Here is a 14,932-nt window from a genome sequence, read left to right as displayed (position 1 = left end):
TTTTTGGCTAAATTATGTCACGTTTTTGAGAGATTTACATGGTTTGGCTAAATTTGGTCACGTTTTGAGAGATTTACGTGTTTTAGGCTAAATTTGGTCACGTTTTTCAGAGATTTACGTGTTTTAGGCTAAATTTGGTCACGTTTTGAGAGATTTACGTGTTTAGGCTAAATTTGGTCACGTTTTTCAGAGATTTACGTGTTTTAGGCTAAATTTGGTCACGTTTTTCAGAGATTTACATGTTTTTGTCTAAATTTGGTCACATTTTTTAGATTTACATGGAAAGGCTAAATTTGGTCACGTTTTTGAGAGATTTACATGTTTTAGGCTAGAATTTGGTCACGTTTTTGAGAGATTTACGTGTTTTAGGCTAAATTTGGTCACGTTTTTGAGAGATTTGCATGTTTTAGGCTAAATGTGGTCACGTTTTTGAGAGATGTACATGTTTTGGGCTAAATTTGGTCACGTTTTTGAGAGATTTACATGTTTTAGGCTAAATTTGGTCACGTTTTTGAGAGATTTACATGTTTTAGGCTAAATCTGGTGACGTATTTGAGAGATTTACATGTTTTTGGCTATATTTGGTCACGTTTTTGAGAGATTTACATGTTTTAGGCTAAATTCGGTCACGTTTTTGAGAGATTTACATGTTTTAGGCTAAATTCGGTCACGTTTTTGAGAGATTTACATGTTTTAGGCTAAATTTGGCCACGTTTTTGCGAGATTTACATGTTTTAGGCAAAGTTCGGTCACGTTTTTGAGAGATTTACATGTTTTAGGCTAAATTTGGTCACGTTTTTGAGAGTTTTCATGTTTTAGGCTAAATTTGGTCACGTTTTTGAGAGATTTACATGTTTTAGGCTGAATTTGGTCACGTTTTTGAGAGATTTACATGTTTTAGGCTAAATTTGGTCACGTTTTTGAGAGATTTACATGTTTTAGGCTAAATTTGGTCACGTTTTTGAGAGATTTACATGTTTTACGTGAAATTTGGTCACGTTTTTTGAGAGATTTGCATGTTTTAGGCTAAATGTGGTCACGTTTTTGAGAGATTTACATGTTTTAGGCTAGAATTTGGTCACGTTTTTGAGAGATTTACGTGTTTTAGGCTAAATTTGGTCACGTTTTTGAGAGATTTGCATGTTTTAGGCTAAATGTGGTCACGTTTTTGAGAGATGTACATGTTTTGGGCTAAATTTGGTCACGTTTTTGAGAGATTTACATGTTTTAGGCTAAATTTGGTCACGTTTTTGAGAGATTTACATGTTTTAGGCTAAATCTGGTGACGTATTTGAGAGATTTACATGTTTTTGGCTATATTTGGTCACGTTTTTGAGAGATTTACATGTTTTAGGCTAAATTCGGTCACGTTTTTGAGAGATTTACATGTTTTAGGCTAAATTCGGTCACGTTTTTGAGAGATTTACATGTTTTAGGCTAAATTTGGCCACGTTTTTGAGAGATTTACATGTTTTAGGCAAAGTTCGGTCACGTTTTTGAGAGATTTACATGTTTTAGGCTAAATTTGGTCACGTTTTTGAGAGTTTTCATGTTTTAGGCTAAATTTGGTCACGTTTTTGAGAGATTTACATGTTTTAGGCTGAATTTGGTCACGTTTTTGAGAGATTTACATGTTTTAGGCTAAATTTGGTCACGTTTTTGAGAGATTTACATGTTTTAGGCTAAATTTGGTCACGTTTTTGAGAGATTTACATGTTTTAGGTGAAATTTGGTCACGTTTTTTGAGAGATTTGCATGTTTTAGGCTAAATGTGGTCACGTTTTTGAGAGATTTACATGTTTTTGGCTAAATTATGTCACGTTTTTGAGAGATTTACATGGTTTGGCTAAATTTGGTCACGTTTTGAGAGATTTACGTGTTTTAGGCTAAATTTGGTCACGTTTTTCAGAGATTTACGTGTTTTAGGCTAAATTTGGTCACGTTTTGAGAGATTTACGTGTTTAGGCTAAATTTGGTCACGTTTTTCAGAGATTTACGTGTTTTAGGCTAAATTTGGTCACGTTTTTCAGAGATTTACATGTTTTTGTCTAAATTTGGTCACATTTTTTAGATTTACATGGAAAGGCTAAATTTGGTCACGTTTTTGAGAGATTTACATGTTTTAGGCTGGAATTTGGTCACGTTTTTGAGAGATTTATGTGTTTTAGGCTAAATTTGGTCACGTTTTTGAGAGATTTGCATGTTTTAGGCTAAATGTGGTCACGTTTTTGAGAGATTTACATGTTTTAGGCTAAATTTGGTCACGTTTTTGAGAGATTTACATGTTTTAGGCTAAATCTGGTGACGTATTTGAGAGATTTACATGTTTTTGGCTATATTTGGTCACGTTTTTGAGAGATTTGCATGTTTTTGGCTAAATTGTGTCACATTTTTGAGAGATTTACTTGTTTTTGGCTAAATTTTGTCACGTTTTTGTGCGATTTACATGTTTTTGGCTAAATTTTGTCACGTTTTTGAGAGATATACATGTTTTTGGCTAAATTTTGTCACGTTTTTGAGAGATTTACATCTTTTGGCTAAATTCGGTCACGTTTTTGAGAGATTTACATGTTTTAGGCTAAATTTGGTCACGTTTTTCAGAGATTTACATGTTTTAGGTGAAATTTGGTCACGTTTTTGAGAGATTTACATGTTTTAGGCTAAATTTGGTCACGTTTTTGAGAGATTTACATGGTTTGGCTAAATTTGGTCACGTTTCTGAGAGATTTACATGTTTTAGGCTAAATTTGGTCACGTTTTTTGAGAGATTTGCATGTTTTAGGCTAAATGTGGTCACGTTTTTGAGAGATTTACATGTTTTTGGCTAAATTATGTCACGTTTTTGAGAGATTTACATGGTTTGGCTAAATTTGGTCACGTTTTGAGAGATTTACGTGTTTTAGGCTAAATTTGGTCACGTTTTTCAGAGATTTACGTGTTTTAGGCTAAATTTGGTCACGTTTTGAGAGATTTGCGTGTTTTAGGCTAAATTTGGTCACGTTTTTCAGAGATTTACGTGTTTTAGGCTAAATTTGGTCACGTTTTTCAGAGATTTACATGTGTTTGTCTAAATTTGGTCACATTTTTTAGATTTACATGGAAAGGCTAAATTTGGTCACGTTTTTGAGAGATTTACATGTTTTAGGCTAGAATTTGGTCACGTTTTTGAGAGATTTACATGTTTTAGGCTAAATTTGGTCACGTTTTTGAGAGATTTGCATGTTTTAGGCTAAATGTGGTCACGTTTTTGAGAGATGTACATGTTTTGGGCTAAATTTGGTCACGTTTTTGAGAGATTTACATGTTTTAGGCTAAATTTGGTCACGTTTTTGAGAGATTTACATGTTTTAGGCTAAATCTGGTCACGTTTTTGAGAGATTTACATGTTTTTGGCTATATTTGGTCACGTTTTTGAGAGATTTGCATGTTTTTGGCTAAATTGTGTCACGTTTTTGAGAGATTTACTTGTTTTTGGCTAAATTTTGTCACGTTTTTGAGCGATTTACATGTTTTTGGCTAAATTTTGTCACGTTTTTGAGAGATATACATGTTTTTGGCTAAATTTTGTCACGTTTTTGAGAGATTTACATCTTTTGGCTAAATTCGGTCACGTTTTTGAGAGATTTACATGTTTTAGGCTAAATTTGGTCACGTTTTTCAGAGATTTACATGTTTTGTCTAAATTTGGTAACATTTTTTTGATTTACATGGGAAGGCTAAATTTGGTCACGTTTTTGAGAGACTTACATGTTTTAGGCTAAATTTGGTCACGTTTTTGAGAGATTTACATCTTTTGGCTAAATTCGGTCACGTTTTTGAGAGATTTACATGTTTTAGGCTAAATTTGGTGACGTTTTTCAGAGATTTACATGTTTTTGTCTAAATTTGGTCACAGTTTTTTAGATTTACATGGGAAGGCTAAATTTGGTCATATTTTTGAGAGATTTACATGTTTTGGGCTAAATTTGGTCATGTTTTTGAGAGATTTACATGTTTTTGGCTAAATTTGGTCACGTTTTTGAGAGATTTACATGGTTTGGCTAAATTTGGTCACGTTTTTTGAGAGATTTGCATGTTTTAGGCTAAATGTGGTCACGTTTTTGAGAGATGTACATCTTTTGGGCTAAATTTGGTCACGTTTTTGAGAGATTTACATGTTTTTGGCTAAATTTTGTCACGTTTTTGAGAGATTTACATGGTTAGGCTAAATTTGGTCACGTTTTGAGAGATTTACGTGTTTTAGGCTAAATTTGGTCACGTTTTTCAGAGATTTACTTGTTTTCGGCTAAATTTGGTCACGTTTTGAGAGATTTACGTGTTTTAGGCTAAATTTGGTCACGTTTTTCAGAGATTTACTTGTTTTCGGCTAAATTTGGTCACGTTTTGAGAGATTTATGTGTTTTAGGCTAAATTTGGTCACGTTTTTCAGAGATATACGTGTTTTAGGCTAAATTTGGTCACGTTTTTCAGAGATTTACATGTTTTTGTCTAAATTTGGTCACATTTTTTAGATATACATGGAAAGGCTAAATTTGGTCACGTTTTTTAGAGATTTACATGTTTTAGGCTAGAATTTGGTCACGTTTTTGAGAGATTTACGTGTTTTAGGCTAAATTTGGTCACGTTTTTGAGAGATTTACATGTTTTAGGCTAAATGTGGTCACGTTTTTGAGAGATGTACATGTTTTGGACTAAATTTGGTCACGTTTTTGAGAGATTTACATGTTTTTGGCTACATTTGGTCACGTTTTTGAGAGATTTACATGTTTTAGGCTAAATGTGGTCACGTTTTTGAGAGATTTACATGTTTTAGGCTAGATTTGTCACGTTTTTGAGAGATTTACGTGTTTTAGGCTAAATTGGTCACGTTTTTGAGAGATTTACATGTTTTAGGCTAAATGTGGTCACGTTTTTGAGAGATATACATGTTTTGGGCTAAATCTGGTCACGTATTTTGAGAGATTTACCTGTTTTAGGCTAAACACATGTAAAAAAAACAAAAAAAAACGTTAAAAACATGTAAACTAACCTAACAATGGATGGAGGCCCTCATTGTCAGACATTAGATCAGAGGTCGTCTCTCTGGACATATCTCATGCTTTTCATCCTGTCTGGTATCCTGCTTTAAACCTAAAAAAAAGTCTGCCCTTGGAATTTATGCCCAACTTCACTCTTGGATTATTGACCTCCTCTACACTCGTAGCCAATGTATGGCTCTTCATGGAATCCTTTTATCTCCTCTCCCTTTTAATGCTGGAGTGCCCCAAAGTAATGTTCTGGGCCCAATTCCTATTCCTGATCTTCATAAATGATCTCTCTGACTCTCTGGAAAATCCTCTTTATCTCTTTGTTGATGACTCCACCCTCTGCTGTGACATCCCTCATCCTTCAGGCAGGCTGCAGCCTCTTCCTGACTCTGACTCCCTGGAAAATCATCTTTATCTCTTTGTTGATGACTCCACCCTCTGCTGTGACATCCCTCATCCTTCAGGCAGGCTGCAGCCTCTTCCTGACTCTGACTCCCTGGAAAATCATCTTTATCTCTTTGTTGATGACTCCACCCTCTGCTGTGACATCCCTCATCCTTCAGGCAGGCTGCAGCCTCTTCCTGACTCTGACTCCCTGGAAAATCATCTTTATCTCTTTGTTGATGACTCCACCCTCTGCTGTGACATCCCTCATCCTTCAGGCAGGCTGCAGCCTCTTCCCTATCTCTTTGTCTGCATGGAAATATTTCCAGAACTTGACAAAACTTGACAAAACTTGACAAAACTTGACAAAAGAACTTGACAGAACTTGACAGTTCTTGACAGAACTTGACAAAATCACAAGTTGGTCATACACTTGGAATATGGTTTTTTTAATCCTAAGAAATCCCATGCAGTCACTCAATCTCTTTGAAAAAAACAACATCCTACAAACGCTCCTATCTACTTTCTTCCTGATCTCTTGAGGAAGTTCAGTCATTCAAACTCCTGGGTCTAACTATCAGCCATGATCTTTCTTGGCTAACCACATTTCAAAGATGGCATCCAAAGCCAGTCGTCAACTCGGCATCCTCTGTCGAACAAAGTCCTTCCTTGATACACCTGAACTCCTATGCACCTACGAGGCTTTCATCCATAGCTTGATGGATTACTGCTCTCCGCTCTGGCCTGGCTCCCGTGCCTCACATCCTGCTCAGCTTGATGCCCTGGAAACCAAGGCCTTCAAGATGAAGTTCAGTCGATGTGTCTACCACTTTGCCATCGCAGACAGGTCGGTGGTCTCTGTCTTCTACCTTTCTCCTTTCTGTTCTTGCACCCTCTGCACCTGTGCTTGTGCCCCCCTAGGTCTCTGCAGGTCCCACACAGTCCACCAATAACCCCCTTCTGGTGAAACTACTTCAACATCTTCTTCAATCTCATTCTTCCCCCCAGGTCTTCAAACAGCTCCTCACCACCATCTCAAATCATCCCCAATCCAACACCATGATCTTTTCTACCCTCATTAATTCCCTTCCACACCCTGCACCAACCCATCCTCCTTCCAAATTTCCAGTTTTCCATCCTCAGAGTTTCCTTCTGTATCCATCATGTCCACCCCATGCATCCCCTCCTGCTCCCCAATCCTCCCCACTCTTGTTTACTTCCTCTGTCTTGGCCTTCCGCTCTGCTGTTGGTGTTTCCCCCCTCTCTCTGCTGTTCCTTTTATCTTGTTGCGTCCTGATCCGTTCAGTGTACAATTTATAGTACTAATGTATGTATAACCTGGAAGTGTTCCTAAAAAGCATCGGTAGCATCAACCTTGTTAAAAGGTGTAGAATCCATCTTTGCTCGTAGAATGTTTTGATGTCACGTGTGTTCAGATGAAGACAGTTTTTGGTTGATACAGCTTGGCATCGACATGTTTTATCTAAATTCATAGAACTAGCTATACTCCTGCATAGCATACGCGGCCTAGTGTTTTGAAAACGTTTATTACCCTGCGCTCGCGAAGCGAAAAGCGGGGTGAAGCAATCGCCTGTGTGCCGTTTGACATAAAATTTTTACCGTAGGAGCGCCTCTGCCTGTAGCTTTTTTTGCTGATAATTATGATGTCATAGATCACGTGATACGGACGCCATCTTGGAAAAACGTTACACCTCTATATCTCTCAAACCGCTTCATGGAAAAAATTGAAACATGGCTCATTGTCAAGTACACCCCATGGGGAATAAGATATGTTAATGATTATGTCATAGGTGTCTCCATTATGACGTCATAATTCGACAAGTACAATGCTTGATCTGATCAGTATGAAAAAATAATTTCCTCTGCAACTGTTAGTCCGATGAACACGAAATTTTCAGAATATGAGCGGCTCCTCCTGTAGAATTGTTCTCATGATAATTATAATGTCATTGGTCACGTGGTACAGGCACCATCTTGGAAAAATCGAAAAAGGTTGTGCGTCTATATCTCCGAAACCACTCCATGGAAAAAAATGAAATATGGCTCAGCGTCAAGCACTCTCCTTGGGGAAAAAGATATGTTAATGATGATGTCATCGGTACCGTAATAATGGCGTCATAATTCGGCAAGTACAACGCTTGATGCGATTAGTATGAATTTTTTTCTCTGCAATTCTTGGACTGATTGACACGAAATTTTCACCACAGGAGCGCGTCCTCCTGTAGAATATTTTAATGATAGTTATGACGTCATAGTTCAGCGGTAAAGGCTCCATCTTGCAAAATCCGAAAAACTTTGCCCCTCTATATCTCCGACTCCGCTCAATGGAAAAAATTTAAACATGGCTCATTGTCAAGTACTCCCCATGGGGAATGAGATATGTTAATGATGACGTCATAGGTGCCTTCATTATGACGTCATAAATTGACAGGGACAATGCTTAGTCTGATGATTTTGAAATTTATTGAGCGTGATCTACGCAACAATTAGATTAGAGAATATAAATTTATGTCACATGGTCTGGCAGCCATATTGGATCAAAGAATAAAAAACCTTCAAAAACAAAAGAGTTCACTCGCACCAAGTTGACTGCGCAGGGTAAGTATTCTATGAATACCATCTAGTTCATATATTTAACTGTAAACACAATTAACAATCTCGTTAATCTCAGATGCAATCGTTAATGCATGTAGTGGGCAGTGTAGCGGTCGGTGTATTGGGCGGTATAGCGTTATTATTTTAAATAAATTAACTTTGGTGTAAAAAAAAAAAACATACACATATTTGTATCAGATGGAATGAGATAATTTGCAGTGTGAGAACAGTATCTGAGTTCAATCCATCTATGACACAGGCCTCTGTTTGTGCCATTCATTTTCTAAAAACCTATGCAAAGTGTTCATCTCCCTTCATAACCGTGTGTGCCGCAGTTGAGAGATCGTGAAAAAATGAACCAGCTGCTGCAACGCTTACAAAAAGATGGTGAAACAGGCCTCGACTTCCAGGCTTTCTACACCCTTATTGTGGGACTGATATTTGCTTGTAATGAGTGTTATGAAGACCATGTCAACAAACAAAATGGTGGCATCACTGCAAGCAAAGACCAGACTTCTTAATCTCATCGAATGCTCAGTACAAGACAACAGCACACGGATATGATTACACAAGCTGATTAAAGTTTACGTAAACACTGACGATTTTCAAGTTACAAACATTCATTTTTCATGCTAATGTTGTTAAATATTATGTGTTGAAGTTAAAATCACAAGATGACTCTTAAAATAGTTAAGTCACTTACACGATCAAGGGTCATCCCAAATTTTTCCTCACAATGCTTGGAATTTTTTTTAAACGCAGGGTTTAGCAGGGTTAAAACGCAGGGCTCGGGTTTAGCTGATCAAAATTTTACACGTATACAGATATGACTTGTGAATATGAAGTTCTTCACAACATTTGATTGTTTTGTTTCATTCATTAAAATAATGGCATATCGTACCAAAGATGTCACCTTGACGGAAAGCCGAGCTAAGGAAGAAATCCCAACACTTTTAGACTCCTGGGACTGGGAGGTTTTGCCCCACCGGATTTAACTCAATGACGTCACTCCCATGTATTCCCAAAAAATTTAAACGACCTTGTGGGAAGAAGCTTTGCATCAGTTGAAGAGGTCTGTCAATCTATCTATGTTAAGGGCACTTAGCGTGTCTGCGAAAATTCAGAAACGTGGAATCCACTGTTAAGGACACTTCTGTGCTGGGATCAAAAAACTACTATCGGATTGACCACGAGACGAATAGGGTTGAGGTTATGGAGAATCATATGACATGAATAAGTTTTGTCAACAATACATCTATTGTTTATGGATGTGGAGCCAGAAGTTTTGGAATGATCCTCACATTTTGTTTGTCCCAAAATGTTGTTTTTTTATTTAAAAATAAAGCTCATAAAAGATAAAAATTGGGTGGGGGCCGAGGGAGAGGGGAGGGAGCGAGGGAGAAGACTTTTAAAAAGAATAAAGGAAGAAGGAGCAAATAAGAATATAGGGGAATGGAGATAATGGAAACAAAACTAGAAAACATCTAAAATGCAAGCGTGTGTGTGTGTGTGTTTGTGTGTGTTATTGGTTGTTATCTCCAAATGCACCAGAAGGTGGAACGGAGTCCTCCCAGGTCTTGATGTATCCACCTTCGTGTGTATGTATATGTATGGGTGTATGCACCTTTATGCATGTTTGTATGTGTATGATGCATGTGTGTAGACATGTATCCAAATCTCAGGCCCCCCTTCCACTCGGGTCCACCAAATCTCAGGCCCCCCTTCCACTCGGGTCCACCAAATCTCAGCCTCCCCCTTCCACTCGGGTCCACCAAATCTCAGGCCCCCCTTCCACTCGGTTCCGCCCAATCTCCGGCCAGCCCCTCCCTGTACATGTGTGAGTGTCCTCCTCGACAGGTTAGAGTCGGCAAACCCCATCAAGCCATGGGTGCCTCGCCCTCCCCCCACCAAAGATGCCCACAAAGCTGTTGCATTTGGCACGTTACTGGATTTCACGGGTCTCGGGTCCCTGTAGGCATAACAAGGCTCAAAAGGGAGTCGCTAAATCATGGGCCCTCGCTCCCAGCATGAGAAGTCGGAGAAACCCAGGAAGCCGACAGGCCAGGAATCCTCCATCTCACCTTGCACTCACATCCTCAATGAACAGAGCTCCATAGGAGGAGGTCCATCAAAGCCTGGGCCTTCCCACCCGCAGCACAGGTCCCACAGGTCCCACAGGTCCCACCAAGCTCCAGACCCAGGCCGCCCAAACACACGTAGAATGGCGTGACACTGACCACCATCTCGTGCCATCCAGGCTGCCATTCTCAGGTCAGTCCTTACTGTCTTCAAAACTGATTTATTCGACACAGCTCCTGGTCTTCTCCGTCCCAGGTGAGAGAGAGGTGGCACGACCAGAGAAGTCAGCATGACATAAGTTAGCGTATAGCGGTGTTTTAATCTTTGCCGGTTATCTTGGGGGGACCCAAGACCCAAGATCTCGGGACCCGAGACCAGGGGATGCAAATTCTCCATGTAAATGTGTGTCGTGTAGCGCTGCCTCCAGGTGGCAAAGGGTATTACAAGTCCCACCCTTTACAGTGCAGTGTTGCTGTCCCCACGTTTTCCAGTGCAGTGACGGGTTTTGAATTATAAGCTGTAGGTATGTTTCTGCTTCATGTACGTAACCCGGGTTTTTTTTCCGGGAGCGAACGAGGCAGCCGTCAGTTGCCTATACACCGCCCAAATAAAGTTATGTGTCAGGTGAACCTGTTACATGCTTGGAACAGGATCGCCTGTAGGGCGGGTATTCTGCTAGAGTTCGATAATTTCCAAAATCCAGACTCATAGTATTTTCATGACAAGGCGAAATGTATGACCTCTGTGTTTGCAAAAAAGTGTCCATATTACCAATCCTAAAATCTTTCTGATCCTTCCCCTAACCTTCCACAGACATTTATAAATATATTTTACCATAAGGCTGTCCTCATCCCCATCACGCTCACAAATCGGTGTAGATATCAGGTTACTTATTTTAGAGAAGTCATCATTGTCAAAGTATTTGTTCGTCAAATTCACAAAGCTCGAGTTGTTGATTTAATGAGTTTATTTGAGCTGAGCTGGACTGTGTGTGTTTGTCATATTAAATAACATCCTCAATCACGTCATGGTGTGTCTTTGTCAGTGCTTATTTGAATGACGGTTCTACATTTTATAGTCCATCCATGTCGCAGTTGTTCACAAAATAATTAAAGTAAACTACTAGCCGATGATCCAATTCCAGAAAGTGCTCTATTTAAGGAGCTTGCTGCACCCCCCCCCCCCCCTGCTACCAAGGTTTGACGATTAATTATTGTTCCTAAGCTATTTAGGATTGGGAATCTACTTGTTGTCAATCCCAAAGCCTGCAGGGGAAAAATGTCGACAGCACTTTATGTTAGGTGGGTAGGGGTGGATAAGCGTAAATTTTCACACGCTTCAAAATGGGGGGTATGGGTGTTATAGAGTCTATAGTGCTTCTTGGTATATATTAATCATGACATATCATACACCTCTGGAAAGAGGAATGAAATACCTATCCTACGGTATATCCTTGGAATAAAGCAGACAATAATTGAGGTGAATATGACAATTTGTGTATCTTGTCCGTAAATATGCGTCGCCGTTAAAAGCGAACATTTCGACTAAAGCATATCTTACAATCGATCAGGAACCACTATAAACCGCCAAAGGTCAACTAGAGATAATTACATTAGAAGCCTTAGGGTGCCATATGAATAAAACAGAATAAATACATTGAAAATATACCGATGAATGTACACTTTCAACCGTTTTTACATTGCTACCCAGAAATCTGTGAATACGGTTCGCGTCGATTGCCACTTGGGGTGGGGTTGCTTTTCAGGCTGCCTTCTGAATTTGAATTCATTGATCACTATGTGATATGTATCACATGAAAGCATACCGAATTACCTACCAATGGAGTACTAATGATCACTTTCAGATAAATGTTCACCTCTACAAGGGACTTCACATCACGATTGGCATCCATACCTCATGCCGCGTTAGCGGACATTTTGTGTTTGGGATTGCTTTTCCGGGTTAACTTCAGTGTGACATCACTGAATAATAACTGCTGTATGCCATTACTAAAAACAATATTGAATTACACATAAATGTTATATTAATGATAACTGTGTGGTATGTTTATTCAACATCAAGAACTTCACATTTATACGTAACTTTCAATTTCTTATCGGATATTCATAAAACTATGACGACAAACAGCCAATACACGTGGGCATGGTGTTGTATATAATTTCATTATCAATGGGACTTCACTGCCGACTATATGTTCTATGTCATTTTTGAAACATATTCCCTACCCAATGATATTACCGGTAATTATGAAGGAGCTGCGCTCCAACGCGAGTCGAAAGAATTGACGCGACCAAAGACGGAATTCGTCCGAGTTGCTTAATTGAAACAAAACAGCTCAGGTATTCTGACCAAAAGCCCGTTTATCGGGCAGCAATATATGTACACATTTATGTCGGGAAGTTTGCCCGGCAAAAGCTATACCGGGCATGCCCGGGTGTCAAGGGCGAGCCTTGGAAAGGCGAGTCTGGACCTGCCCGGGCGTGTTTGGCTGCGGCCTGGCAAGTCGAGGCTGGGCGTGCCCGGGCGCTCTGGACGAGCACTGGAAAGGCGATAGCGGGCATGCCCGGACGCTCTGGGCGATCCCTGGAAAGGCGAGAGCGGGCATGCCCGGGAAAGACGAGACCGGGCATGCCCGGGAGGTTCAGGCGTGCCCGGGAACAGTGAGTCCGGGCATGCCCGGGAGAGGCGCGTCTGGCCGTGTTCTGGCCGGTGCAAGGCGATTGTGTGCATCCAGCGGTAACCGCTACACACGCCCCTCCAGAATCGACCTGCACCGGCAGGGTCAATTTAAGGGGGGTCCGGATGACCCGGCCGAAGCGACCCCTGGAGGGTCGTGGGGAGGGGTCCGACGTGGTGGTGGGTGGTCGAGCGGGGGGAACTGTGGATGGGGGGCGGCCTCGCCGCGGAGGAAGGGCCAACCGTGGTGGTCGGTCGACGTCCATGTGCGCCGGTTTGAGGCGGTCCACAGAGATCCGGTCCGACCGGCCGCCAACGTCGACGACAAAGGACTTGTCGCCCCGTCGCAGGACCCGGAAGGGCCCGTCGTACGGCGGCCGAAGTGGCCCCCGGTGCGCGTCATGACGCACAAAGACGTACTCCGCTGTGCGAAGCGCCGGGGGGACGTAGGACTGAGGGCCACCGTGGCGGGACATTGGCACGGGGGCAAATCGGCGGGCGGCCTCCTGGAGGTCCGAGCGCTGGTGTGCGGCGGACCAGGGACTGGTAGCGTCGGGCACGGACTCGCCCGGGATGCGGAGCGGCTGGCCGTAGACGAGCTCGGCGGCGGACGCCCGGAGGTCCTCCTTGGGGGCCGTGCGGAGGCCCAAAAGGACCCACGGCAGCCGGTCGGTCCAACCGTCGTCCTGAAGGCCGGCCATGAGTGCGGCCTTCATGGAGCGGTGAAACTGCTCACACAACCCGTTGGCTTGGGGGTGGTAGGCCGTGGTGCGGTGCAGCGTGACCCCCAACGAGCGGGCGACCGCGCCCCAAAGTTCGGACGTGAACTGTGGGCCGCGGTCAGACGAGATGTCCACCGGTGCGCCGAAGCGCGCGACCCAGGTGGCGATGAACGCCTGCGCCACGTCGGCGGTGGTGGTGGAGGTGAGGGGCACGGCCTCCGGCCACCTGGTGGTCCTGTCCACCATGGTGAGCAGGTGGGTGAACCCCCGCGATGGGGGCAGGGGACCCAACAGGTCCACGTGGACGTGGTCGAAACGCCATGCAGGCACGGTGAAAGGTGCCAGCGGGGCCTGGGTGTGGCGGTGGGCCTTGGCCCGCTGGCAGGCCGTGCAGGCGTTGGCCCAGTCGCGGACGTTCCGTCGAAGGCCGTGCCAGACGAAACGCACCGACACCAGCTTCTGAGAAGCTTTCCGGCCCGGGTGAGAAAGGCCGTGTATGGAGGCGAAGATGCGGCGCTGCCAGGAAACGGGCACGATGCGGCGAGGCTTGCCCTGGGAGACGTCGCAGAGCAGGACGGTGCCCGCGAAGGGGATGTCGGACAGGCGGAGGCCCGTGTCCGCCGCCCGGAGGGCCTGCACCGAGGTGTCGGTGGTCTGGTCGGCCGCCATGAGCGCGAAGTCCACGCCGAGGTGGACCGCGTTTCCGCTGGCCCGAGAAAGACAGTCGGCCACAGCGTTGTCTTTGCCGGCGACGTGCCGGATGTCCGTGGTGAATTCCGACACGGCGGAGAGGTGGCGCTGCTGGCGGGCCGACCACGGCTCCGTGACTTTGGCCATTGCGTAGAGTAGACCAACGGCTTGTGGTCGACGAAAGCCGTGAACGGGCGGCCCTCCAGGAGGTGTCGGAAATGGCGAACGGCCAGGAATAGACCGAGCAGCTCGCGGTCGAACGTGCTGTATTTTAACTCGTTCGGCCGGAGCTGCCGGCTGAAAAAAGCGAGTGGCTGCCAAACCCCGTCCACCCATTGTTCATGGACGGCGCCCACCGCGTAGTTGGAGGCGTCGATAGTGAGGGCGATGGGCGCGTTGAGCACCGGGTGAGCCAGCAGCGTTGCGTTGGCGAGGGCCCGTTTTGCGCTCGCGAAGGCCGCGTCCATGGCCGCGGACCAAACGATGTCATGCTTGGCCGGCTTGCCCCGGAGGGCCTCGTAAAGGGGCCGCATGAGCTGAGCAGCGTGGGGCACGAATCGGTGATAAAAATTCACCATGCCGAGGAACTCTTGTAGGGCCTTGATAGAACGGGGACGCGGGAACATGGTGATGGCCTCGACCTTGGTCGGCAGCGACACGGCCCCGGTCTTGGTGATGCGGTGGCCCAAAAAGCCAACGGTAGTCGTGCCGAAGTGG

The 14,932-nt window shown here is 43.6% G+C and overlaps 1 protein-coding gene across 1 annotated transcript in view; it reads left to right on the top strand.

Moving 5' to 3' along the window:
* The window catches only part of LOC137436453 (protein S100-A1-like), a 126,529-nt gene extending 115,400 nt beyond the window's left edge, over positions 1–11,129 (top strand). Inside the window, exon 3 of the mRNA XM_068130244.2 lies at positions 8,363–11,129. Coding sequence (XP_067986345.1) covers positions 8,363–8,548 — 186 coding nt within the window. The 3' untranslated portion in view covers positions 8,549–11,129. The remainder of the gene's footprint in view (positions 1–8,362) is intronic.
* Positions 11,130–14,932: the final 3,803 nt, after the last annotated feature.

Source organism: Myxine glutinosa, chromosome 11, assembly GCF_964187855.1.
Source record: "Myxine glutinosa chromosome 11, kmMyxGlut1.1, whole genome shotgun sequence".
Lineage (NCBI taxonomy): Eukaryota > Metazoa > Chordata > Myxini > Myxiniformes > Myxinidae > Myxine > Myxine glutinosa.
The sequence above is the reverse complement of the archived record's forward strand: the minus strand, read 5'-3'. Positions and strand labels throughout refer to the sequence as shown.